Source organism: Fusarium pseudograminearum, chromosome 2 (assembly GCF_000303195.2).
Source record: "Fusarium pseudograminearum CS3096 chromosome 2, whole genome shotgun sequence".
Lineage (NCBI taxonomy): Eukaryota > Fungi > Ascomycota > Sordariomycetes > Hypocreales > Nectriaceae > Fusarium > Fusarium pseudograminearum.
This window is the reverse complement of record NC_031952.1, coordinates 8,264,764-8,291,384: the sequence shown is the minus strand read 5'-3', so window position 1 is coordinate 8,291,384 and position 26,621 is coordinate 8,264,764. Positions and strand designations below refer to the sequence as shown.

Here is a 26,621-nt window from a genome sequence, read left to right as displayed (position 1 = left end):
AATTCAATCGATGTAATTATTCAACAAAAGTATGTGAAAGAGGTAACGGAAGAACTCGATAAGATATCCAAGCTCGAGATAACTGATAACGGGCCCCGTTATTCCCGCTTACCAGTTTCAATGACATGCACGACGACTGTGATTCCCTGGCGATCCCTGTTACGGTAGTATTTTTAGTGACACGGCCCAGAATTAAGCTTGTGCCAAGCTTGGGAAAGATCTGTGACGAGGTCAATCAACATCAACCACGTTCTTGTCTTGTTTTGTTTGAGGTGTCCACCAATAGTAACTTCTTAGAAACAGTGATGGCCTCACCAAAGCACAAGCTAACAAGTTTGTACCCCCTGCAGTGAAGCAGAGTGACGTCAATCCTTGTTCTAGACTGTCACTTCCTGCTGAATCAATGTCGTGTCGCGTCAAACCCCGCAAACCGAAACCTCCACCTCCACCTCTAGCTTCACTTCCATCGTCATTATTATTTATACAGCAACTCTCTAACATTCCTATCAATTCTTTGTTCCTCCTACAAACTTCATATCGCCCATCATGAACAACATGTCTTCCCTTCAAGAAACTCTCACTGCCTCTGGAGGCGCAGAGTCCGCAGGTAAGATAGCTAGGCAGCTAGCAAGCTACCCCACCACAGCTAGAAATGATCTCACTGACAGCTCCCAGGCTTCATCAACGACATAATCGCCCAGTTATGGCCAAACATCAACGTCGCTGGCGGCCAGATGGTCAAGGACATTGTCGAGCCCATGCTGGAGCAGATGCTACCAGGTCCTCTGGCCAACTTGAAGTTTGTCAAGGCCGACTTTGGAAATGAGCCTCTCAAGCTTTCTCACGTCGACGTCCACAGAACCCCGCAGGAGGGTATCAAGCTTGACATGAACTTGGACTGGGATGGTAAATGTGACTTCGAGCTTGATGCAAGCATGGTTCCCAAGATTGTAAGTAATCGCAGCTGTTCCCTCAAGATGAGCCATGCTAACCACCGATGCTAGGGTATCGAGCATGTCAAACTCCGAGGAAGACTGTCGGTCCTATTGTGCCCTATCACGAATGTTATGCCTTTGGTATGTTCCCAAGTCAGCGAAACGAGACGGAAATAACGGCGCTAACGTACACAGATCGGAGCTGCTCAAGTCGCCTTCATCAACCCTCCCTCCATCGAACTCGACTTCACCGATGCCGCCAACATCGCCGACTTTTCCATCATCGACAAGACCGTCCGCAAGGTCATCCTCAACATCATTTCCTCCATGGCCGTCCTACCAAACCGCTTCCTCGTCAACATGTCCTCAAACAACGACTACTTCAAGACCTTCCAGCCCCACCTCGGTGTCCTCCGCCTTACCGTCGACTCCGCTACCGAAATCACTGGGGAGAAGAAGAGCGGAGCCAAGCGACTCTTGCAAAAGATCGTCAAGGATATTCCCGACTGCTACTGCGACGTCGCCGTCGGCGCAGAGGGCGAGTGGCGTACTTCGACAATCAAGAATAAGCACGATCCTAAGTGGAACGAGACTCATGATTTCCTTGTCACCGACTACGAGCAACAAATTACTATTGACATCAACGATGAGGACCTTGGCGGTGACGATGACATCGGTATCGCTACTACTACCGTCAAGCAGCTTCTACTCAACGGAGGCACCCAAGAGCTCAGCCTCAGGCACAAGGGCCAGCCTGTCGACACCAGAGTCACTATCCACGGCAAGTTCTTCAATTTTGTCGGCGAAACCAACAGCATTTCCGCCAGCAGCCAGAACGAGGGAGAGATCTGCGGTCTCGCCACCGTCCTCATCGCCAGCGTCAGCGGTCTCAACGGTAACCGCGACGAGCTCAAGCCCAGCGTCAAGGTCACATGGGGCGACAAGGAATTCGTCACGCCTGTCAAGTCATACTCTCCTGGAACAGACATCTTCAACCCCTCCTTCGACGCAGCATTCCGATTCCCCATTACTGCTGAGCAGCTGTCGAGCCCTTCTAGCTTCCGCCTCGTGCTGCAGAACGGCAATAGTGAGCAGGGAACAGTCGATATTCCGTTTAACGATGTGTCGGGTGCTGATGGTATGGTTCATGAAGGCGAGTTTGATGTTGGGTCTGGTGTATCTGTGAGGGCTCGTGTTGCTATTCGCGGTCTTCAGTTAGCCGAGTGATGTGGTTAAATAAAATGAGTTTGAGACCTATCAAATAGTGTTACTAGCACCTGTTTTCCGAAAATGAAGCATATCAAAGAGGCATAAATGCAAATCTGTAGCTAATCATTAACTATAATTTCTATATCCTTTTAAATCTCTACTTTCACAATAACTTCATATAGTAATAAATCGATAGAGATTCTTTAAAAGCCTATTTATCTCTACTATACCTATACTATACTTTATTAAGATCCTACTAATAGAAAATATATATAGTTAAAGTTATAATAAAGAAAGAAAGCAAAATAGTCTCTTATATTTTAATTTATATAGCAGTCCTAAATCATTCCTATCTAGAAAATTCGTAAATATCCTTCTTCCCTCCTAAGATAACCACCTATTTTCCTTTTAGAACAAACATTCCACCATGCCAGCCATAAGTCCTCGCAAGTCTACGTCCATGTCGTCGAGCAATCTGAAAGTCAATCTTTCCCTTTGGATGCGGTTCGTGGAAATGAATACCGCGGTCAACATCCAGCGAAGTAGACTGGAACTGCCACACTGAACCGTACAGCTTCTCGATCTGGAAACCCGTCGAGCCCATGGCGTGGAGAAAGTCGTTCCAAGAGATGACACCAGGAGAGCTTGTTACTTCTGGGTTGAAGAACAAAGTGCGGAAGACTTTGAGCGCTCGTGCGTCGACGGTGAATGTTGGTTGCTTGTCGACATTTTCAGGCTCTGGGACTTCAACGGGGGGCGTGTCGACGTTTTGTGCCTTTGCTGGTTCGCCCTTGGTCTTTGCCTTGCTCTTCTTCTTTCCTGAGACCAGTCTTTGGAGTCTCTTGCTCAGACTCGCCCAGGAACAAGTTGGATAGTGGGCGATTAAGGAACACGAGATCCTTGTCGGTACCACCAGGCTGTCCCTTCTTCTTGGTCTGCTCGGGCTCTACCCACTCCGGTGTCCTTCGCAGAGTGCGAGACAACAGACTGTAGAGGGCAAGGTCCTTGTACTGAGTCTTATTGGTTTGGTCAACCTGTCGAGCTCGGCCCAGAAGGCATCGAGATTCGCCTCAGCCCGTCGCAAAGCGTTGACTGTGTCCTTGTTTCGACGTTTTTCATACGGGTATTTGAACTTTCCACCAGATGGATTAGCGATGGGGCCCAATCTATTCAAAGGAATTTGTCCTCCTAGGATCACATTAACCAGCTCTCTTCCTGACTTCAACTCCGCCTCGTGTTCCTTGGTGTAATCGGTTTCACATCGGGAAGAAAACATTTTCTGGTAAAAATAATGTCGAGCCCAAGGCTGATAAAGCTCTATCTCTTTCGCACACTGGGAGAGGACAGAAAAGTAACTGATACTCTTGTACACATGAGCAGAGATGAGACGGTCCACATTGGGCGTGCTTTTCAAGAAACGTTCAAACTCATCAACAAGGGTGGATTGCCTCGTCCACGCTTCTTCATCCAGGTGCAAAATCTCCAGGATGAATATCAGCGAATGCTGATGTTCAGTATAGTCGGCGCGCTCACGCCATTCAAATACGCAGCAGGTATCTTCTCCTCCAGGGGACTTGGTGCGGTGGTAGCACCATCTCATCGGGGGGAGCAATCGAACTCCTGTTTCAATGTTTTCGTTACGTCGTTTATCGCCTTCCGTAGAAAGAATTAGAAGGTGTTGAGGGCAACGCGGTATTCTCCAAGCAGCTCTTCAGTCGGCTTGACCTGGTCTTTGTACTTGTTGTGAAGCACACTTAAATTCCGTGCTTTACGGTGCAGTAAAGCCATATTCTCAAGCTTCCAATAGCTATCAGCAGCGACTCGGGTTACCAGCGAGCCCCAGAGCTTGTCCTCATTGATTTTCATAGTAAGAGGGTGGCTTTTCCCGTCCTTATCAGGCACAGACTCATACGAATGATCCCTTTTCTCAAGTAGCTCCGTTTCGAAATATCCAGGGTCCTCTCGTAGAGACCAAATATGATATTCCATTGCTGACATTTGTGCCTCGAGCAGGGAAGCCAGACGATCGAGGTTAAGGTCCGAGGGGACTATGTATGGTACCTCGGCAGCCATTGTCGCAATGGAGGAGTAGCCCAACTCATCGATGCCAGTCTTTAAAGATGGCCCTGGCTGAACCGAATAGGCACTGCCGGTCAATTCGTCTGGCGGGATTTCGTGGAGAATTTGGTAGCAGCAATTAACCAGGAAATCCAAGGTACGAACTTGAGTTCTAAGAACGAGCAATCCTTCACCTACCCAAAATTGTATGCCATCGTAGATCCATACTTCTGGTTCCGAAATTGTATTTTTATCCCATTCAACCATCTTACCATACTCCTCGGATGTCGTTGCACCATTCATAATCATAGTATATTTATCGACCCACGGGGTTGGCAGCGCCTCAGTGACTTGACCAACATGCATAGCTTCCCAGTCAGCCGCAGCGAAGATGGGAGGGATGTTTCTACCACGTGCATTCAACAGGAGAAGCATCAGTTTGGGTTGCGACAAGTCTTCCTGGTTGATGTGAGGCCACATGAACCACTCCTTGAACATGGAACCTTCTCTGGTATTTCTCGTGGCCTGGTGCTCTGCTTCAAAGGCTGCCCAGTCAGGACGATGTGTTGTGGGCATGTTGGGCCAAGCTTTGCGCAGAATCTCACGTCTTTGCTCACGCGTTTTCTTGGTCCAACGTTTTTGTATAGTCGGCTCATGACGTTGAAGGATCTGGTTGAGAAGATTGTAGCTGGAAAAAATCTTCTCAGAATTCTTTTTGGCTTCCTTCATAGCAGCTTTAGGTGCTGGCAACTCCGGCAGATCCCAATACCAAAACTCCGGTACGATGTCGCGAAAGTTATCTTCGAAGTCAAACTGGAGGCTTCCCCTCATGCAGCGCCTCGATTCAAGTATCATCTTTAGCAAGATGCCTTCGCACTCCTGTGGGACGGTAAGTATAAAACTCTTGATATATTCGGTTAGTTGTTCTTCCAACTCGTCTTTCAGAACTGCCAACTCGTCGAAGAGATGTGCCATCTTGTCGTTGAGAATTGTATAGTTGACTTGACTTCGGTAGGAAAATAGATGGATACGGTGCGGCCGAGGCGGAGGAATGTCTCAGGTCTAGGTCTGGACAGCTGGAAACACGGGCAGGGGTCGACAGGAGCGTAAAGGATGTTGACTGAGTGAAGTTGATTACTGTCAAGGACACAGGTTACCGCTTGATAGGCGCGATAACAAGCTCGTACGCGTATTTCTTAAAACTTTAATGGCAATTTTGCCTTTCGCTTCCCTGCGTCAATAGTCATAGAAAGTAGGGCATAAAAGCAACCTTATTCTCGCACAATAGAAAAGCACTGCTTAAAAGCCCACTTCTTCTTGTTCTTCTTACAACCTTTATGCTTTGGGTACAGACTTTTATAGATGTAGACGGTCTGGGAGAGGTAGTGCAATAGCGAAGCAGCAGTTAGTGGATGTTCTCGCAGAGCGATTCTTGTTCGCTGTAAAGATGAAAGATTCATCTGGCGTCGAGGTCTGTGGCAAGTAGGGTATCAAACTTTTAGTTGAGTGGCAATAGGTCATTCGATGTTGATCAGGAAAATATGAGCGCTTGATCCACGATGAGGTTATTGAAAGAGATTTTACAGCAGTCGAACTACTCAAAACTGCTATCAAGCATTAGCAAGGTCGATCGATTAGCACATACGCTGAGCTCATCAACTTAGAAGGGTGTTCCAATAATGTAGCTGCAATTATTGCCAGACAACCAACAGTGCTGTCATGGAGCGATCTTACCAAGTGTAATAAATTAAAGAGATTCGCAAGAGTTAAGATAAATTGGCGCAGCTGGAATGTCACTGTGATACTGCTTGTCAGCTATACCAGATGTCAATCTTGAATCGCTGCCTTTACCTACTACAATAAAGAGGCATAGGGTATGATATACAAATATTCTTGCCAAGATTATGCACGGTTAGTACTGGCAAAGGTTTAGTCGGTACAATTTCAACATTACGAGATTTGTTTCAGAGCCCTGTAGGTAAATCTATGCATATCTCACTTAACCTTACAATGACAACGTAGAGTGGGAAGTCTAATAGAAAAGCCGGCGGGCTAGTTTTAGAGTACAAAAATTAACAGCTGGTCCACCGTAAACTGACCTGTTAATTTTGTGTCTTGTGCTTGCAGCGGAGAATTCTTCTGATGCTACCCTATGAATTGATCTTGTACTAACTATTATTAGTCGAGTTGCTCACCAGCTTTAGCAATCTACCCACTACCGATGAACCGCTATCCTATTGGATCCATAAGTATTTCCCTTTTTCCCGTAAACATTTCCCATCATGACTCTTGGCTTTGTTGAAGACTACCACCTATCTCCCAACGCCAGTCTGTTCTCGCCCGAGCACAATTCAGTCACGAGTCGTAGAAAGCATCCCAAACAAGTAAATCAAGAGGACGATCGTGAAACAAGTTAGTAGCACGGATCTAGTTCCACCATTCGGGCTTCCCTTGGTCTAAAATTAGTACGCTTGGCGCTGGCTTAGCCTTGTATAGAAGGTCCGTGTTCTAGAACGCTGTCAAGTTCATCTCGTATGAAACCTTGGAGTTGGACTCTTTGACGTATTCTATCCACTCAAGCTTGGCTTTTCGTCTGGTCTAGCCGTCAATAGACATACAAGCGAGAGCTACTACCCGTCGATGCTATACGGGGAGACCCTAAGGCATCGCCGATAGTTAGCTAACAGACTAAAAAGAACTGCCCCAGCGAAAAGAAATATGTACATAATAAAAGCCCACGATCTGCACGTTTCCGAAACCTTCTTCACCAGCTCTCTCTCGTTAATACCATCAACCGGATATCCTCGCCGGCTCATCACATTCGTTCAGCCTAATTACGACTATCCGATCATGAAGTTCTTCGCCGCTCTCACCATTGCCGGCGTCGTCGCCCCGGCCCTTGCCGTTCCCGCTGCTCCCGTCGTCCCTGATATCCTCGGAAACAAGGGCTGCACTGTTCCTCCCAAGCGAGTCGAGTGGCGCGAACTCGGCGCTGCCAACCAAAAGTCCTACCTCGACTCTGTTCTGTGCTTGAAGACCAAGCCTTCTCGTATCGGCCTCAAGTCATCTCTCTACGACGACTTTCCCTACGTCCACTTTAAGCTCAACGACTGGAGTCAGTTTTCTCACCAGTATATCGATTACGTTCTTTGACTAACATATAATCACAGTCCACGGTGGTGCTCCTTTCCTTCCTTGGCACAGATACTTTGGTGTTATCTACGAGCAAGCTCTCCGCGACTGCGGCTACAAGGGCCCCGGAACCTACTGGGACTGGACAAAGGATGCCGAGAAGGGTCTCTTGAGCTCTCCCCTCATGTCCAAGACCGCCTTCGGTGGTAACGGGGACCAAGAGGACAGGGAATGGACAGCCAGTAGCGGTCTCCAGTGTGTCAGGGATGGTCGATTCTCAAAGCTCCGACCCGAGTACCTCGAGGACGAGCCCAAGGTTCTCTCCAGCGGCGGTCACTGCTTGTTCCGCAACATGCCCGAGGTCACCGAGCCCGAGGCTTACAAGATGATGGTTCCCACCATCACCCTCAAGGGCATCAACGAGCTCCAAAAGGCCGGCAACTGGTCCTACTTCCACACCGCCACTGAGGGCGGTCCTCATGGTAGCATCCACGCTTCTCTCGGCGGAGAGATGAACCCTACTACTTCTCCCAACGAGCCTCTCTTCTTCATGCACCACGCTCAGATCGACCGTGTCTGGTGGCAATGGCAGCAGAAGAACGCCAGCCGCTTTGCTGAGTACGATGGTCAGGGTATGCTTTACCCTAAGAGAGACCAAATCAACGTCAAGCTCGACGACGTTCTCCCCATGTTTGGCCTTGCCAAGGATGTCAAGGTTCGCGATGTTATGAACCCCTCCAAGGGTCCTCTTTGCTACCGCTACTAAGTATAGCATGTTTGGGAGTATGGTGGATGGGTAATGGCAACGCTAGCGATAATGAAGAATGATGCGTGGCGCAGATCATGGCATTCGTTTTACAAAAGTACATCACATATATGTTAATTCCGTCTCTGGGAGACATTATATTTCAAAATTATTATAAGAATTTTAACTCCACAAGTACTTCAACTACTGTGCCTTGATCTTCTCCACGTTATGTTAGAAAGGTCAAGGCTTGTGTTTGGCTACATGTTGTCTTCCTTGTCTTTGCAGATTTCTAAAATTACCTATTACAAGTAGAAGGCACAAGTTCGAGCTTAGCTACTACTACTAACTAGTCTAAACGTCTTACGTTAAAGACAATAATCTAGTCTAAGATATAGATATAGTCAATCAAGAAAGACACTTCTAGTTTCTATGTGCCTGTCAATGAGTTTTGCTTAATCATAGTCGCACTCGGGAAAGGCATGGCAAGTTTATAAATAACCAAACTTTTAATTTTATACATATTACTATTATTATAAATATCCTTCCTGTTTCCAAGATATTCTTCCCTGCTTGCCCTTTTCGTTGAGAAGTACATATGAAACTATTAGCTATCTAGATCCCGTGCGCTGCCACCTCTCACACCCTGATAAGTAAAGCTAGCTCTGGCATCAAGCTCAAAGTTCTTAACTGATGGAGCCATTTGACCACCTTCTTCGTGCTTCGCCAAATGCTCCTTCAAACCACCGTAAAAGTTCTTCAAGCACAAGATGCCAAAAATGGCTGTTGCGAACAGAAATACAGCGGCCATGAGGGCGTAGCAAGTTAAAATATCGCCAGTGGCTCCAAACTTAATCCAGTGAGTCTGTATCTTGACAATCTCATATACGAAATAGCCGATGCTGGCGAAGAACACGACGATGGAGGCACTCATGCCTATGCGGTTTTCTGATTTACTCCATAATATCGATAGGGTGGTCATGATAACAGCCACTCCTAGAAGCACCATACGGATGATGAACTCGGTTCCCATGCCTCGAAGTTGAGTGACGCCGTACATGACTTCAAAACAGATGATGAAGTATATGACTACCTTGGCAAACATGATGAAGATCTAGTTATGACTGTTAGTTTGAAATTCCATTGTAGAAGAGACAAACGTACCAAGTGGATCGATCGAATTCTTCTCAACCTGGCATCCGCACCAACATTTCGATACGCTTGCCAGTCGAAATGCTGTTTGAGGTACCAAACAGTAATAACAAGAAAAATTGTGCAAATCCCCACAATAAACGGCATGGCAGACAACATGCCGCCAATGTCCTCCCAGATGGGCTTGTCTAGGTGAACCAAACTCTCACCCTTTGAATCAGTAGAGCCTGAGAGAGATTCAATACTCTCTCTGATCTGCTTGCGCTGGTAAACAGCCAAAGGCAGAAAACCCGCGTTGAGCAAACATGTAAGCATGGCCTGGGACGTGCTCTTGAGACGAATTGCATCGGCCATGAAGATCAGCTGAAACATGAATCCGAAAATAAAAATGGCCAAGTTGGCTGGTATGGTGTACCCTCTCGGGACCTGCAAAACAGTTGGTTTAAGGTATTCATTCCAATTGTAGACAACGATTCTGGACGATAGTCAGTCAGTCAGTCGTTGATGAGCGGCAAGGTACGGAGGAACGAACCCCTGAAGAATGGATATTGTAAGGCCTTGCAAAAGACCGATGGCCATGAAGGCGACGACTGATGGCGCGCGCTGCACCTTGTTGGTGATGTTTGATACCGTGTCGGCGGCCATTGTGTCTGTATGTTGTCTCGTCTCCTCGTCGTCACGGGACAAGTCAACGTTGACAGATGTTGATGAGTTTTTAATAGAACAACAAAAAGAATTGCCCGATTTTTATCAAATACCGCCGCTAGTGCCAAGAGCGTCACCATTGCCGTGTCTTGCTAGCAAGGGTTGGGTTGGAACATTGGGTCTTCGACCCGCTATTAAACTCTCGTATTTATCTAGCCTTGCTGTCAAGTGTCTGTCGGTCGTAATATCTGGGAATGACACAGATGTTAAGATGAGAGCGGCAATCCCGAGAACTATGTCCTTCGAGTTGTCCGTCTTGTCATCCATCAACTGTTCATACAATATCTTTTTGTTTTCTCTCTCACAGGCTGACAACTGTCAAACCTTGGTGTCCTCATTTACAGAGGCGAGAGGTTCCAGACGCGTTAAAGATTATGCGTACATGGGTCCTGGTAAAGAACTGCCACTAACCCGGTGATCCCCTTTTTCCACAGCTCTGCACAGACACTACCCCTGTCTGTTATTACTATCCACAAGGCGGACCTACTGGGTAGCAGAAAAGTTGACCTCCTAAACTTAGGGTACAAAAATAATTAGCCTAAAGACTATAGTTTTAGTAGCATAAAATGACCTACTAATTTTGTCTCTTATGTTCTCAGCGGCCAATTCTTCTGGTACCCTGAGGCGGACTTCTTCTCCCAGTGAGAAAGAATTGAGGCGAGCATCTGACAGTTGCCGTGCTCCGTACTCCATAATCAGTCTGCCTTGTCCATGTGCCGAATGCTGAGAATCCAACTCTGAGGCGGAGAGAAAAACGCAAGACTCCCAGCTTGGCGATGCTAGTGGAGTTTGGATGAGGCACTAACCAGCAAATCATTAACTCGCTTGGGAAAACAGCGGAAATAATTCCAGTCTTTCTTGACCATCCACTTTATCCAACCATTGAGAGCTGACTCTGACTCGCATCACACAAATTCGGTAACATCATCTCGTAGATTCGCGTTTATTGACGTAGTACTCGAGATATTCTAATGTGGAACTATATAAAAATCTATCTAACAAACCACTACCAAGCTATTCTAGCAATGAAAGACTCTGGATACTTTCTCACAAAGAACTTTCTAATCTCATCCACCAACAAGATACCCAGTCCGAGAGGAATAGGAATGAACCAAAACTCAATCGGCACAGACTCTGTATCAAACAATTTCTGAATACCAGGTACCTCGGTGACAAAGATAGCAATACACAAGCTGATAAGCATGCTGAGAATAAGCCAAGGGTTGCGATGAGCTTTGTGCAAAGGACTAGCCTGGAAGATACTCAAGCGACGGTTTCGCACAGCGAGGATGTTACCCCATTGAAGGAAGACGAGTGTAACAAAGTAAACGCACTGTCCGGTGTTGTTGAACTTGATGAGCTCGTCTTTAGTGTAGCCGTGATAACCCTCTGAGTAACCTTCAAACAGAAGGAAGAGCTCCGACACAGGCATCTTGGCGTATCTCCACATGTAAAGGAAAAACATGGCGTGAGCAGTGATAGTCTCCATGAAACCGGTAAATAGGTAGGCTTGTGTGTAAATCTTGGTGTTGATGAGATGATCGCGCTTGTGGTTGCGGGGAGGAAGAGAGAGAAGATCGAACTCCTCCTTCTCCATGATAAGCGACAGACTGAGGAAAAGATCGGTAAAGACACAAATGATGATCATGAGGAAAGCGCTGAGAGGGAGAGGAACACCAAAGAAGACGTTGAGAATAACGGGCCAGATCTCAGACCAACTACCGGCGGGAAGAAGATAAGAGATGACTTTCTGCAAGTTCTGGAACACGAGACGACCGAGACGCATACCATCGACGATGGAGTCGAAGCGGTCGAGGAGGACAAGATCAGATGCTTCAATGGCGACGTCACTTCCGGTAACGATTGCAACACCGACATCAGCAGCTCGAAGGGCGGGGGCGTCGTTAACACCATCACCAGTGACAGCAACAACGTTGTCGCGCTCACGTAGCTCAGTGACGATACGAAGCTTCTGTTCAGGCGTAGTTCGAGCAAAGACAATCTCCTCATAGGCACAGACGATATCCCAATCCTCCTGGCTGAGTCTGCTCAGCTGGGCACCCTCGAGCAAGAGACTTCGCTTGATGATTTCAGCACGGTCACCCTTTCGTGGCTTCTTGCTCTTCTTTTCCTCGTTACTTGAGGGAGTACCGGGGTAGAGAGAGTCAATGGTGTCAGGGTCCTGTTGGCATGAGAAGATACCAGTGTTGCGAGCAATTGCGGCAGCTGTCAAAGCGTAGTCACCGGTAACCATGAAGAAACGAGTTCCAGCGCGTCGACACTGCTCAACTGTGGCTGGGATTTCGGGACGGTGGGGGTCGATGATGCCGAGCATACCAATAACGGTGAGGTCTTGGATGGCAGAGTGAGTGATCTCGTCACTAAAACTGTTTGTGCCAGCGACAGAGCGAGGAGTGATGAACTTTTCGCAAAGAACAATGACACGTTCAGCGCGGCGGGAAGCTTCGTCTTGGATCTCCTGGAACTTGATGCGTGCGTCGCGGGTAAGAGTGACGACGGAGTTGGACTCGGCGGACCAGTACTTGGTGCATCCAGCGAGGAGGATATCAGGAGCACCCTTGATGATAACCCGGTAAGCACCTCTGTTGTCTTCGGACCGGAAGACGGTCAACATCCACTTGTTCTTGGAGTTGAAGGGAACTTCGAAGACGCGAGGCATGGTCTTTCGGAGACTATCGCCAGTAGGACCAGAAGCGGAGAAGCGGAAGACGGCGCTGTCTGTGGCGTTACCCATGATAGAACGCTCCTGTATGGGAAGATGGACAGTTGTGGGGTCGAAAGATGCATCGTTGCAGAGAAGAGCGGCGCGTTGAAGAGCCATGGAAGGTTCGTCGCCTTCCTTGCTGTTGACGAGGTACTCGAATTCATCCGAAGATTCAAACTTCTTGTCGACAAAGGCAACGGAGCTGACAAACATTTGGTTCTGAGTGAGAGTACCGGTCTTGTCTGAACATATGACATTGACGCAGCCCAAGGTCTCGACGGTTGATAGACCCTTGGGCAAGACGTTGACGGCCTTCATGCGACGAGCCACCATCATGAGTGTCAGCGCAACAGCTACAGGCATACCCTCGGGGATGAAAGCGACGACACAAGCCATGACGTTGACAAGCATTGCTGGAACACTCATGTAGTCTTGGTGATCAACGCGGAGCCAGCCAACCCAAGTGAGGAGAATGGCAAGTGCAAGGACAATAGTCATGCAAACAATGATCGTTACGAAGCGAGTTATTTCCTGCTGGATGAGAGCTGCAGAGTCTTTGACGCCAGAGGTAGAAGTCGCGATGCGACCCATGACAGTTCGGCCACCAGTGAGGATAACTATACCAACACCGTTACCGTTCATGACAGTAGTACCCATGAAAGCAATGTTTCGACTCTCGAGAAAGTTGGCGTCAGTTGCATCAACCGCACCCTCAATCTCATCAGACTCTCCAGTGAGGACGGAACGGTCGAAGCGGATGTCGCCGGAGTGGCTGATGATGCGGAGATCAGCAGGGACCTTATCGCCGACTTGGAGATGGACGACATCGCCAGCGACAAGGTTAATGGTAGCCAAGCTCTTGAGTTCGCCGTCACGCTTGACCGTTGCGAAAGATGGGAGAAGGTCGAGGATGGAGTTCATGGTCTTGGCGGTAGACCAATCCTGAAAGGCGGAGAAACCAGCCTGGAGGAAGATGACGATGAGGATGAGAACGGCGAGAGACAGGTTTTGGTTCGAGGGCGGTTTGCTGAGAGGCTGCCAGCAGAGAAAGAAGATGATGGCTCCAACCCAAAGAACGGAACAGAAACCACCAAAGATGTATTTCAGGGTGCGCTTGATGTAATTCGTCTTGGGATGAGGCAGCGTATTCTTTCCATCGCGCTCCAACCTCGTCGCAGCAGCACTCTCAGAAAGACCAGCATCAGCGCTCACGTTGAGCTGCTGACACAGCTGCTCAGCCTGCAACTCATGGTACTGAAGCTTGGAGAAGTAATCCTCGTCGGTCTTTGGTTTGAGACCCTTGGAGTCGTCGATATCGGGCTCGACCTGTTTGGCTTCGGTGACTTGGATGGAGAGGGTGCGGTACTCGATCTGGTAGCCTGAGTAAGGGGACGCAGGGTGGATACGGCTTCGCGAGCTGGAGTGGGAGCGACGGCGGGAGAGGGAGCGGGAGCGAGTGCGGCCGAGACGGTTTGCTTCGGTGTCGCGGTCAGGACCGTCTTGGAAGGTGATGCGTTGGTTATGGGCGGATTCAGGATCGAATTCCTTTGTGCCGTGGATGTCGTCTGCCATTGTGACGGATGTCTTTTGCAAAAGAGCTTGACGAGGGGAGAAGGGGTTTGCAAAAGTAGACAAGGAGAGAGATTGTAAGAGTGAGAGTTAAAGAGTCAATGAATATAGCAGCAATTCAAGTGATATTAATACAAAACAGTAGAAAAGTCTAGACAATTCCAAAAGATCATTACTTCTTTCGAGGAGGCCTCTTTGGGTGTTCCTATTCAGTATGGTCCATCCCCGCCGTAAAAATAACAAAGGAAAAATCCCTCATGCACTGGACTGCAGTAATGAAACAGGTTGTAGAGTCAAGTGAAGCTATACAAGATGTGTACCACGACTGCCAGCGAGAAAGTCGTGTGGTTGAAGGTAGGAGCGAGTATGGGACTACATGCGCCCTACTAAGGGTCTGTTCGTCTAGTCTGGTCCAGTGGGGGGACTGCAGCGTTTTACGAGCAGGGCTGCGCTGAGGGGAGAGGAAATGAGAATGGGTAAACTAGCCGTATATGGGCACAAGCCCAGTTTCGATTTGTGATATCACCGCTTTTCGACTCAGCCCCCAGTGAGGAGAAGGGTGAAGAGATCCACCAGGAAGGTATTTGGCTCATAATGTTTGCCTGATGTTTGACTTGGGACCAACAGAGAGAGAAAACAAGGCTTGTCTGACATGGAACAAGAGCCAGGCCTTAACTAACCAGATTTGACAGAGGGAACTTTTGGATAGGTGTCCATTTATTTTTTACCGACAGCGCGTATATTACAGTTACGAGTTACGTTACTAGAACCCAGACTCTCGGATCTGAGTCCAGTGGCCAGGGTTCGTTACCTGCGGGTCAGAGACAAAGAGAGAGAGAGAGAGAAACAGGTAACTAAAGAGGCACAGATAAATAAGGTGCTTAAATTAAGCATTTTGGACGTGGGTGTAGCCGTCTTGGCATGGCCATAGCTTCATGTCTTTGTCTCTCACCCCCCTGGTACCTTTTGACCTTGGGACAGTGACTATTGGTCATGGTTTGGATCGGGATGCCATTTCCGGGAGTGGCAGTGCCAGTATGCATACAAGGACAGTCACAGTAGACTCTGTAAAGAAACCCTTAAGAGACTAGACTCAACTTGGAATGATATCGTCATGACCTCGAGTCGTTGCGCCCGTCATTTCAAATTCCCTCAAACTTTGGTCTTCGCGAAGCGACGAATAAGATGAGCGTCCAGCTTTTGCTCACCGACTGGACTCAAAAGACCAGATGACCCTTTGCTTGTGGACCGTGGGGATTTGACAATAATAATTCATTTTCGCATGTGCCTCTTTGCTCTGTATCTTTTTGTCTCTACCATTTTCCTCCCTCTTTGTCTTTGTTTTTTGTCTCTCTAGCTCTGCTCTCTGTCTCTCCCTCTTGTCTCTTGTCTCACTCCTCTCATTTTACGAACAAATCTAGACCATTACCCCCCAAATTCTCACCTTTCCAAATGGGAATTTCCATGGCATTTTCGGTCTCTTACGAAGCAACCAATCACTCGTATTCTCTTCTCGCTGACGTCTTCCCCTCCCACCATCCATCAAGCTTTTCCATCAGAAGCCGCTCAAACCGAGCACCGCCGTTTTAACCGTCCAAAGGCTATCTAATTATGGGAACAGCAAACAACAACACCGACAAACCCTGCGGCCACCTGGCCATGGCCACATGTCCTCTGGCGGTCAGACATTTTTGCAGGGACGCGTCATGCAGGTCATTGCAAAATATACAGATTTGTTCGAGATCTCATTCTGAGTTTTTCGGACAACTACCAACGTTGCATCGATATCCAGGTTTCTTGTGTCTGTGTAGAGACCCTTGTTTGTGCCTGCAGAGCCAAGCATTTAATTTTCCGATGGGTCAAGGCGCTAAAGAACCACTCGAACCCACCACGTTGTTGTCGAGACGAGATTCTCATGGGTTTTGGTCTTTTAATGCAGGGTTGTGAACGAATCTGCCGAGGCAATAATTGCACTTGCGACACTTGATATGAACCCTAAAAGAGTCGCTTGCCCGCCTTTCTTTTTTCTTTTTTCTGTTTTCCTTCTTTTTATTCGTAATCGGATCCCGGAAAGGCAATTCAGGAGCATTCTCGTCTTTTCTTTCGTAGCTGGTAAATGTTATGTAATATTCCCATGTGAAGATTGATTGGTCTCTGTGCTTCGCGTGAGAATTCGTGACATGTGTTTACGTCGAAAGTCTATTTCAGATTTGAGAAACCCAGGTGACTATTGCCGGTCTGAGTCTGGCGATGCTAGCTTCCGTCCCCAAAACTCGCTCTGATTGAGGAAGCACACCATCAACCAAGAGGTTGCGCTTAACCCGCAAATACAATATTGAGCAATTACATAAGAAATGCGACAGTAGTAATCAGAGAACCACTAATTGTTTGCAAGAAAAATCAAGGAGAGACGGACTGTTTTGACTGGCTGCAGCGTATTCTTCTCGTGTCATTGTTTCTATACTGCCACCACTTGAGATGGTGTCCTGACGTCGCGATCTGTCTCCAGCAACTGGGTATCAACAAAAAGAAGAATCCAAAGAGACAACATCAATCTTAGAAACAGAATTGATCTAGAGGTTAATTTCTTCTATCCCAGCAATTAAGTACAGTTCGAAGCTCGCAAACATCACACCTTCACAAAACTACACTCAACTTACCCGGCACAACGGCATAATCGATAACGGCGACTGATAACCGATAACAAAAGTGGCGCAGCCCAATTGAGGCGGTACCCCACCTTTCCCATTTCGGATAGCCACGGAAAAACGGAACTCAACAACCGTATCATCTTGAACATTCATCACCGACATCACCAACTCAGCCCTACCCACCAGTCCCCTGGTCCCGCCTATGGAAACGTGATGCCGGCTCCTCGATGAGTAATCTCTCCCTCACTGTCGTCCCTCGTCGCGCGCGCATATCCCATGTCAGGTCAGGAGACCTCACCACAGTCTCCCCCCGCAAACACACCAAAACATCGACGGCCCTGGACTGCAGCCGAGGATGCCACTCTGAGGACTCTGGTCGGCCACTTTGGTGCCAGTAGAGGCTCTGAGGGAAGGTGGAAGGACATTGCTGCTGGGCTCGAGGGTCGCACGGCAAAGGTGAGTGAGACTTGGCCTCTGCACGCGCCTCAACGCGGTCCATGATGGCCCACATTGATGATGTGGATGAGAGTGGAGGACATTTGGTGGATGAAGGACTAATTGGTCTCCAGGATTGTCGGAAACGATGGCTTCACTCTCTTGATCCTTCACTGCGCAAAGGTAGATGGACATCTCAGGAGGATGAAATTCTCCTCTCGGCCTATGCTCGACTTGGACCATTATGGAATGATATTGGTAAACTCCATGTTCACACAGTAACGAACTCATCTGACGAGACGTAGCCTCTCTCATACCCGGAAGAAAAGACGATCAATGTTCTAAAAGATACAATGACATCTTGAACCCATCTGCAAAAAACCGCCTGAGCGACTGGACTGCCGAGGAGGACAACCTTTTGCGTCAAGGTGTAGCGGCTCTAGGCCATCGATGGGTAGCCATTTCGGCAAGAATACCCGGCCGCCCACCTCTTACTTGTCGAAATCGCTGGCGCACGCTATCCCGACTATCCCACCAACGACAGAGCAAGTCACAAGGCACCACTCCTTCGTCATCGTCTCAGATGTCTCCTACAGACATTGGAATATCGCCAGCGCCCCAGAATCCCAACATCAGCTTGGAGACGACTGGTGGAAGTATGGCGGATCACCTAATGCCATTCCCGACGATCGACACTGATTTGGGTCATGATCAGATGGGCTCCAATTTCTTAGACACGGCTTTCTTCGACACTTTCACAGGCCCTTCACCTTCGCCGCTAAGGGATTCCGAGGGCAGTGAGGATACGGAAACACCCAACGATAGTGCGCCACCGACGATTCCTGGACCTGCTCCCGATCTCTCAACAAACATCCCAGATCTAGCGCAGAACGGCCCTGCACAATGTCCACAGCCACCGAGACCATTACAAGCACAGCCGCCGAATAACCCAAACGGTTCATTCACTATGCCATCGCCGTCGACATGGTCATCACTTGGCACGATGCTGCCCCCAGGAACATCTCCCACAAACCAGAACCTGTGGCTTGGATCGGCGGGCAACCCTGCTGTTCCAAAAGATTGGGACGTGCCAGATGATTCAATACCCCAATCTTACACCGAACAATTCCCACTACCGACATCGACGGCACAAACAATACACCACCACCATCACCATCATGTACATCACCACTTTCACCACTACCATCACTACCAAGGCGGAGGCGACTCATGGCGACAGCTGGAACAGCAATGTGAAGCAGAGGCATTGCAGGCACATGTTCAACAAAATGAAAACGGTCCACCGAATGCAGGATGAATGGACCAGGAGCTTGGAGATCTTAACATCTCCCATTTAGCTTCAAACAAAACCGAGCCGAGTGTTTATCAAGCCGAATTCATGGCAGAAAGGGATTCGGTTGCTTTGCTCGCTTCGAGGCTCACTGGGCGGCCAGTACGATCGCCATTACTATACGTTAGACTTGGCAATTCCTCATCGCTGGAACAATTGGAAAGGACGTAATGTGCCTTTGTGAGAAAGCCTTACGAGATATACATGGAAATGTTAATTCCGAATATTATTGATGTGGATATAGAGGATCAATCCGGACTGGAATTCTCGCCCATTGAAGATCTTGTCGCGTGGACTTTGATTAGCATCTATCGTGCCAATACGCAAAGATAAGCGTGATTCATCTAAGCAATGACTCTTGTTGAGTCTCAATTAATCACATATTGTATTTCTTCACCATCGATGGTAATGTCGGTGCCTTGAATTTCGTGTTCGTCCTCATCCAGCACGTCTGCCCACGTACTATCGTCCTCACCCATCTCCATAATGACTTTCCCATTGCCGGACGTTTTATTGTCGATCTCAGCACCACCTTTAGATTCGACATCACCGGCCTTGTCACGTTCTTCCTCGCTACGAAAATTATCCTCACCTTCCGACTCTGCAGGATGTTTCTTTTCCGAAAGACTACAACGCAGACAAGTGCGGACCTTGACTTTTCAGTTTTATGCCGGCACCTAAGAACTGGAATAATGATCTGCGACTGGAGCGCAAAGATGTGACTACTAACACCAGACGGCATTGCGAAGTGGGCAAAGAATATAGAGAGAAACGGAGAGCTTGCATAATAGGGATGGTTATTACTTACATGGCTACTGCTTTCCTATTGTTTATCTCCAAGTAAGGTTGGTAGTTCCGCAGTTTCGTGAACATACTGTCGATAGCTCTCTGGATACACTTGAGAAGACACTGTGGGATGGGTAAGCATTATAGTTCTCACAATGGTGTGATGTCAATGTGACACCTCATCCGGGCAACCATCGACCTTGGCATTAGTTTTTCGGATTCACTTATCCTTATCATGTATGTCGCTCGGACCGCGCGAGAAACTTGATGGTATAATCATGCGGTTAGGGCGGTCATAGACAATGGTCTTTAACATATACATAGACATATGTCGGCACAAAGGAGAGCAAAGAGTAATCTTCGACATCATCTATGGCAGACTTGCAATTTCGTTGTGAGAGAACGCATAGTAATGAGGTGGATTGGCTATGAAGATGATTGTCTACCTATCTGATTGCCTAGGTAATCTAGGAAAGCGATTCCAGGTACTGCTTTGTCTGCTCAGCATCAAAACCGAAAGCCAGGTTCACCATGCCGTTGATAAAATGTTGAGCTCGTTCTGGTTGTTGTATCATGTCAATAAAAGATGCATAAATCCTTGACGCTGCTCCCTCTAAAACTTCTGAATAGCTTCCGCTGAGGTGCTTGCCTTGTTGGGCAAGGTTGGCGGCAGCCTCGTCAAACTTTCTGCAATAAACATGCCTGGAGGCAGCCGCTAGTTTCACGTTCTCGTGTGCGATGTGGCTAGGATCTTGTAGAATGCTCTCGATATCATCGTCCATTCCTCCTAACGGGAAGGGCATCGGGTAGTAGTTGACCTGCCATGGCGCAGTTTGGGCAAACTCCCAATCGATGATGGCCAGGAAGTTGAGATGACGGTCGACCAGAATGTTTCCCAAGTGTAGGTCCATGTGGTTGAGATGGTAGGGTCCATTATCTTGGAATAATGGCGTAGATCGCACAATGTCTAGAAAGACACGTGCCCCAAGAATGCTCAAGTTTGATTCACCCTCAGTGCCGTCAGATTGTTGTGCTATGCGTAAAGCCCCCTCCCCAAAAGCCGTGAAGAAATCAATAGCAGTTTTGAATGGTCCTGGTGGAGTGTGACGTTCGACGGCGGATGAACTCGGCTTGCCAATGACCGCCCCACCTGCTTCTGTGATATCGCAGATTGATCCGATTTCGGGGAACGTCAGGGTTGCCAGCATTGCTTGGACCCATGTCCACTGGGCTATAACATGCTCCTGCTCGGATGCCTAGGTCAGTTAGAATTAATTGTAAAGGCTGGGAAGGAAACCTACTTACCGATAGATTGTTAAAGTTGGTGGAACCATCATCGCCATAAACGACATGTTCCAGCGAAGTGCCGTAGAATCCCTCGATGAGCATGTATGGAGCGCCAACTTGGAGTGCACCAGGTGACCCAGGGCCTTGGTAGGTGTAGACATCAGGCACGATCAACCCGGGGAGTCTCTGCTTCACGAAGCGCATGGTGGCTATTTCGCATTTAGCCGCATACGACTCGTCCTCTTCGGTGAGAGTTGGTGTAGTGGGATGTTGAGGCAAGCGGACACGAGCGATGATCAGGCCCCTATCCGCAACAAGAAGCTCGAAGCATACCCAGTATTGCCCAGCCGAGAATTTGGGGCTCAAGGTGACAGTGTGGCCTGTGATCGTCTCGGCGTGTTGTTTCAGGTACTCCATGTTCAGCGTCGACACCCGCTCCTCGAGTCTGTCTCTCATGTTTCCCCAATTCCAGTCATTATAAGAAGTCCAGTTTTCGCTTGGCAGGCATTTCTGCATTTTGGTTGATGTCAGGCTTGCCATGTTGGGTAGAGTATGCGATGGATGAACTCTGTTTGTAAAGTGTGAAGAGAAGAAGAAGAGAGAGGGATGTTTGGCCAGAGGGAAGGTGTTTTAATGATGAGAGAGTTTGGTTTGGGAAAGAGGCAACGGCGTGTTACTCATTGGGCGGAAGTTAAATCATGTTGACCCGAGTATTGGCTACATCAACACTGATTCACTGTAGATGTGGAGGGCAGGCGGTGTTTACCTCCAATGTAGTATTCTTGGAAGTTACAGAGTACGTGAAGTCTACTAACTTGCCTGGTACTGGGCACACTGATAGGTACTATGTCATGTATATGCTATTCTTGATATCTCGGTCATGATTCTAGTTGCATTGATGGAATGAATTTGTATCAACTAAGCTACAACAGTCTTTCCATCTTGTTGTTGAAAGTTAATGTTTCCGATTAAAACACAATGTGACCCAAGTAACACGGCAAGTGAGTCACTCGGCTCGCTAATCTTGATACTGCTACCAATGAAAGTCATGTGCAGTAGGTTTTACTCTTTTGCATCTCCACCATGAAAAAGTATATGCAGCCATTGATAGAATGTTATTTTTATGCTTATTTTGCTTACCACCACTTTGAAGGAATCAAATGACGATGTAGGAAATCTTACATGTGGGCTGTGTTTGCGTCGTAATCTTATATCCGATCCTTGTTCCTTTGTCCAAACGGACCCGAGAAACGCGACATGGAAAGCGAACGCGAGGCAGGGATCGGCCAATCGGGGTTGATCAAGTTTCCGCCATGGTGATTGCCAAGAAGAATAAAGGTGGGTTCAAGATTACCGACAAGTTTTGTTTTCTTTGTTTACTTACGACAAGATATTCAACTCTTGTCAATCTACAAACAATATATATCTTGGCTACAATATGTGAAATGTCTTTGCTAATAGTTGACTACCTACAGTGTCAGAGTGTCTACTGTAGGAGAAACACCAGAATGTCGACATCAAACGCCAAGATATTGATACGCACCTCGCTTATTCCTCTCAAGTCTTGGCTCTTACATGCCTCCACTTGACCATTCCTTTCTTCCTCTTCTCCATGCATTGCCCCACGGATGATGACCGCCCGACTCCTAACAATGTACACAAATAATACTTGACCCGCACATTTTCCTGCGCTTTCTTCCCTCCTATCTTTCGACATCGCCATCATGTCTTCGTCCGATCCAAACTCGACATACTTTCAACCAAACTACGAAAACTGCGCCGATGGCGTCTCGGAACGATGTCCCGTCGAAGCCTCCCTCTACGGCGATTACTTCAATCTCGGCGCTTGTATCTTTTTCGTCGTAGCCCACGCGCTGGCTTTGATCCCACAGATATACTTTGGTATTCGAGCGCGAACATGGTCGTACATGATATGGCTGGCCATCGGAACAATCTTTGAACTGGTCGGTTACTGCGGTCGCGTCGTCATGAGTTCGAACCCCTGGGTCTACAACGCTTTCGTCATTCAGCTCGTTCTTCTCATTCTCGGTCCGACACTAGTGGCCGCTGCGATTTCCATTACGTTCAAGCACCTCGTCCTCTGGTACGGTCGCGAATACAGCTTCATCAAGCCAGTTCTTTATCCCTGGGTTTTCGTCGGTACCGATCTTTTCTCAATCGTCATCCAAGCTGCGGGCGGTGGTATCTCTTCGGCCGCGACGAACGGAGAGAATGCGGACCAGAATCTGCTTGATGTTGGATCTGCCATGCTCGTCGCTGGTGTAGTCTTTCAAATGGCCAACATGATCTTTTGCGGCGGCTTGATGCTTGTCTACATCTGGAGAAGACACAAGGCTATCAAGAACGGCGCTGCTGTGCGAGCCGGCGAGGAGCATGGAGTAGGAGCAGATGTCAAGGTTATTAGAGCGAGTGACAAGAAGACTAAAATGTTTGTCTTTGCTCTGACGGCTGCATATGTTGCTATTATCATCCGTTGCATTTATCGGTAAGTCATGCCGTGCGTCTACTTGGATTCTCACAACTAACAAATCTCAGTATTCCAGAAATGCAAATGGGCTGGGGCAGCACCCTCATGCAAAACGAAACCACATTCCTCATCCTCGACGGAACCATGATTCTCATCTCTGTGTGGACTCTGACCATATTCCACCCTTACTTCTTCTTCCCCTTTCTCGGAAAGAAGGGAAAGGCTGCTATAGCAGAGGCTGAAAAGTCTTCCCAACCTGAGGGGACCCAGTCTGGACCTGTCATGGGCAGCGCATAGAGAGTGTGATCTGAGAAGCGATTTAAATTTAGTTACAAAGACTGTTGGAGTATTTAGAATGGATATGACCAGGATCTCTTATGTTGATTAGATGGATAGGATACAACTTTGTCCAGGTATAGAATAGCATTGTCACACATGGTTGGAATATTAAGCGACTCATTCAACAAACTTGATTTCATTTGGCTGGTTTCATTTCTCAAGTCAAGTCCTATCTGCCGTCCACCTCCTTCTCAGCTCCCAAGCTGTCAAGCAGACGGCCCCCAAAATCCACCAATATCTCCAATCCTTATGCAAACAAGGCCCATCCCTTGGAGACGAGCGCCTCTGGCCTCAATCCAGACTAATACCTTGATCGTACATCTTCTGCTTATAGTCCTCAAGCTTCTCAACCGCCTTGTTACGCTCCTCGTCAGCACTCTTGAGTTTGACATTTGCGTCGTCCCTCTCTTTGTTAGCTGTCGTGATCTGTCCTCGCGCCTCCTTGTTCTTGACAACCAACTCGTCAATTCTGATCTTGGCGCGTCTGAGGTCTTCCTGCAGCGATGACTGGGAAACCTTGAGATCTTCGACTTCCTTGGTGAGGGCGTCGTTCTTGGCAGTCAGGCTCTTGTTCATCTCCACCTGCGCCGAGTTCTCAGCTCCCAAGCGGGAAATCTCAGTGTCGCGCTGGATGATCTGCTTCTGGTAATCCGCAATACGAGCATTGAGCTCGGAGATGGTCGCGTTGGCAGCATCAAGCTCCTTTCGGAGGTTGCTCTTCTCTTCCATGAGAGACTCGACCTTCTTCTGCGTTTCTTCAAGGACCTTGCGAACCTTCTCATCCTTAGCCATATCCTTCTTGATCCAATCGTTGAGTTCGGCGATTTGATCACGGAGTCCCTGCATGTCCTTGTTGGCTTGCTCAAGCTGCTTTTGCAACTCCTCGACCTGGGCTTTCGCGGCGCTGCGGTCGCCGGTGAGATCCTCAACTGTCTTCTTGAGGTTGGTGATCTCGGCCTCCTTGGCCTTGACCTTCTCGAGTTGGACGTGATAATCGGCATCCAGGACGGAAAAGTGCTGCTAATTGTTAGTATGTGTTTCACAAAAGGTTATGTGTGGAAAAACATACATCCAGAGCATACTTGGCGAGGTATCCTGCTTGGTCGACAAAAGCAGCAGTGTGGGCTAGCGTCTCGAGGAGACCCTTGGGGAATGGCATAGGGTCCTGGATGCGCGGTAGAGTTGCCTGAGGCTGTGGCTTACGAAGCTCACACTCGCCCTTCTCCGGCTTGGGCTCGGCGGGTTCAACGTCACTGCAATGATAGTTAGTATTGATCGGAACTGGATTCAGGTGATACATACTGAATGTGCTGTTTGCGCTCAATGATGGCCGAGCGAATCATGTCTCCGACATCCTCGGTATGGCTACCCTCTGTGACCTTGACATCAAGGTGGTCCTTGTTGGCATCCCAAGTGCAGTTGATGTCGTAGTAAGAGTGGTAAGAAAAGGTGACTTTGTCGGTATCAAGGCCAGTGACGTTCTTCTGAACGGCGTCACGGAATGAAGGGTCCTTGGTTTTTCCGTTGGAGGCCTTTGTCCACTGCCACGTAGACAGAATAGGCTTACCCTCACCGAAGCCATCAGGAACGATGAAAATGGCAGGCTCATTGTCTGCAAAGTGCATCCACTTGAACTTGCCAGTCCAGACACGCGTGGTGCCTGTGAGTTCCTGCTTGGACTCCCAGATGCGCTCCAGAGACATGGGTGAGCTGGCACCGCCTTGGGGGTTTCTCATAATGACGCTGAGGTCTTTGTAACCGCCCTTGGTGGTGATGGTGAAGTTGTACCATGAGCCCTTGAGGACAAAGGTGACGTCGCTGCTGTCAGTCTGGGTTACAGAGTCGACGGTGATGGTCTGGAACCAATTCTGCTTCTTGCGACCTTGGGCATCTTCTGTCCATTGGGAGAAGAGGTAGACGCTGTCGCCGACTCGGACTGGGCCGCTGGGCAGGATGATGACGAAGGTCTCATCTTTGCCGTAGTGGTACCAGTTGAGCTTTCCTTGGTAGACAAACATGTTGACTTGGAGTGTTGCTTGTATATATAAAGATGTAGAAGAGTGAAGAGGTGGAGAGGATGGTGATGGATGAGGATAATAGAGAATGTATCACAAGGACTGAAGCACTCTTTTATAGCTCGAGGTCAGTCATATTTCTCCTCTTTCACTTTCCTCTTCTTCTATCCATTTCCATCTTCCATCATCTTCTAAGAGTCGATCATTACGTCTCGTCGACTTGGGAATGCACGTCCAAGACCTTTCCAAGCCATGCAGTACTGATAACCAATCGAAAAAACATATGTCGAATTTGTTTCTGCATGTCTCTGCTAGCTTGGAGCTGAGGTTGGATCGGCGGTCAAAGCTCAAAGATTTACTCTCTTTCAAGACAGCTGCAGCGGATGAATTGAGGGGTGATTGGCCTCCGATCTGCAGCTGAACAGTTAGTCTGAATGATGTTCCGACATGTCGCAATGAGCTCGAGCAAGTTGATGAGGGGCTTTGTCTACAGTAACCAAGTTACTTGGCATAGAGGCACAATAGACTTTGCTAGTGTCAATATTCCGTGTGATATTCGACCGTATATTTCGAAAGGGTTGATGACGCAGGCCTGGATAAATCGGATTGGCCAATCATACGTGAATGTCTTTCAATGTCTCAGCCATTTCTGCAGTCAGCTCTCGACTAAGCGTTTAGCAACGCTGGTCGTGGCGAGCTGATGGTCTAGCGTCGCGGGCCGAAGCGCTCTGTTAGAGTCAACAGTTCAGTTAAACTTCAGAATCATTTGTAAATATTGCGTAAATACTCAGCACTAGTATCGCCTAGTAGCTCTGGTTAGGTAGACACTCTTTAGTATATGGAACATGGCCTGTCTTTCGATTGTGTAATGGGTGTCGAATGCCAGAGACAGTTTCACCTCGAAATGGAAATGATTGGCACACTGCGCAGGCTGAAAACATCGCTGTCTGAGATCTGCAGGCCGGTCAGCATGCCTGTACTCGTCACACATACTAACATGTATGCTTGAGGCTTGAGATGGCTAAGTGGGATATGCCGG

General features: G+C 48.1%; 10 protein-coding genes across 10 annotated transcripts, besides 3 other annotated features; 4 read left to right on the top strand and 6 right to left on the bottom strand.

Annotated features, from left to right (window-relative positions):
* Window positions 1-546: 546 nt before the first annotated feature.
* FPSE_03738 (uncharacterized protein) lies at window positions 547-2,162 on the top strand (the record flags this gene model as incomplete). The annotated part of the gene is made up of 4 exons (XM_009256857.1): window positions 547-607; window positions 676-950; window positions 1,005-1,076; window positions 1,131-2,162. 4 exons carry the CDS (start codon window positions 547-549, stop codon window positions 2,160-2,162), a joined length of 1,440 nt encoding a protein of 479 aa, XP_009255132.1.
* A 1,650-nt stretch (window positions 2,163-3,812) lies between these two features.
* FPSE_03737 (uncharacterized protein) lies at window positions 3,813-5,177 on the bottom strand (the record flags this gene model as incomplete). The annotated part of the gene is made up of 1 exon (XM_009256856.1): window positions 3,813-5,177. The coding sequence occupies one exon, from the start codon at window positions 5,175-5,177 to the stop codon at window positions 3,813-3,815; it is 1,365 nt and encodes a 454-aa protein (XP_009255131.1).
* Window positions 5,178-7,052: 1,875 nt separating this feature from the next.
* FPSE_03736 (uncharacterized protein) lies at window positions 7,053-8,100 on the top strand (the record flags this gene model as incomplete). The annotated part of the gene is made up of 2 exons (XM_009256855.1): window positions 7,053-7,317; window positions 7,373-8,100. The coding sequence occupies 2 exons, from the start codon at window positions 7,053-7,055 to the stop codon at window positions 8,098-8,100; spliced, it is 993 nt and encodes a 330-aa protein (XP_009255130.1).
* A 486-nt stretch (window positions 8,101-8,586) lies between these two features.
* Window positions 8,587-8,622: a repeat region.
* A 64-nt stretch (window positions 8,623-8,686) lies between these two features.
* Window positions 8,687-9,876, bottom strand: FPSE_03735 (uncharacterized protein; the record flags this gene model as incomplete). Its single annotated transcript, XM_009256854.1, has 3 exons — window positions 8,687-9,193; window positions 9,244-9,706; window positions 9,764-9,876. 3 exons carry the CDS (start codon window positions 9,874-9,876, stop codon window positions 8,687-8,689), a joined length of 1,083 nt encoding a protein of 360 aa, XP_009255129.1.
* A 1,066-nt stretch (window positions 9,877-10,942) lies between these two features.
* FPSE_03734 (uncharacterized protein) lies at window positions 10,943-14,233 on the bottom strand (the record flags this gene model as incomplete). The annotated part of the gene is made up of 1 exon (XM_009256853.1): window positions 10,943-14,233. One exon carries the CDS (start codon window positions 14,231-14,233, stop codon window positions 10,943-10,945), a length of 3,291 nt encoding a protein of 1,096 aa, XP_009255128.1.
* A 1,286-nt stretch (window positions 14,234-15,519) lies between these two features.
* Window positions 15,520-15,623: a microsatellite.
* A 1,534-nt stretch (window positions 15,624-17,157) lies between these two features.
* FPSE_03733 (uncharacterized protein) lies at window positions 17,158-18,634 on the top strand (the record flags this gene model as incomplete). Its single annotated transcript, XM_009256852.1, has 3 exons — window positions 17,158-17,337; window positions 17,451-17,574; window positions 17,622-18,634. The coding sequence occupies 3 exons, from the start codon at window positions 17,158-17,160 to the stop codon at window positions 18,632-18,634; spliced, it is 1,317 nt and encodes a 438-aa protein (XP_009255127.1).
* Window positions 18,476-18,531: a microsatellite.
* Window positions 18,635-19,035: 401 nt separating the features above from the next.
* On the bottom strand, window positions 19,036-19,409 carry FPSE_03732 (uncharacterized protein; the record flags this gene model as incomplete). Its single annotated transcript, XM_009256851.1, has 2 exons — window positions 19,036-19,294; window positions 19,345-19,409. The coding sequence occupies 2 exons, from the start codon at window positions 19,407-19,409 to the stop codon at window positions 19,036-19,038; spliced, it is 324 nt and encodes a 107-aa protein (XP_009255126.1).
* Window positions 19,410-19,920: 511 nt separating this feature from the next.
* FPSE_03731 (uncharacterized protein) lies at window positions 19,921-21,280 on the bottom strand (the record flags this gene model as incomplete). The annotated part of the gene is made up of 2 exons (XM_009256850.1): window positions 19,921-20,709; window positions 20,759-21,280. The coding sequence occupies 2 exons, from the start codon at window positions 21,278-21,280 to the stop codon at window positions 19,921-19,923; spliced, it is 1,311 nt and encodes a 436-aa protein (XP_009255125.1).
* Window positions 21,281-22,464: 1,184 nt separating this feature from the next.
* On the top strand, window positions 22,465-23,525 carry FPSE_03730 (uncharacterized protein; the record flags this gene model as incomplete). Its single annotated transcript, XM_009256849.1, has 2 exons — window positions 22,465-23,246; window positions 23,297-23,525. 2 exons carry the CDS (start codon window positions 22,465-22,467, stop codon window positions 23,523-23,525), a joined length of 1,011 nt encoding a protein of 336 aa, XP_009255124.1.
* A 333-nt stretch (window positions 23,526-23,858) lies between these two features.
* On the bottom strand, window positions 23,859-25,585 carry FPSE_03729 (uncharacterized protein; the record flags this gene model as incomplete). Its single annotated transcript, XM_009256848.1, has 3 exons — window positions 23,859-24,584; window positions 24,637-24,820; window positions 24,870-25,585. 3 exons carry the CDS (start codon window positions 25,583-25,585, stop codon window positions 23,859-23,861), a joined length of 1,626 nt encoding a protein of 541 aa, XP_009255123.1.
* Between the last annotated feature and the right edge of the window lie 1,036 nt (window positions 25,586-26,621).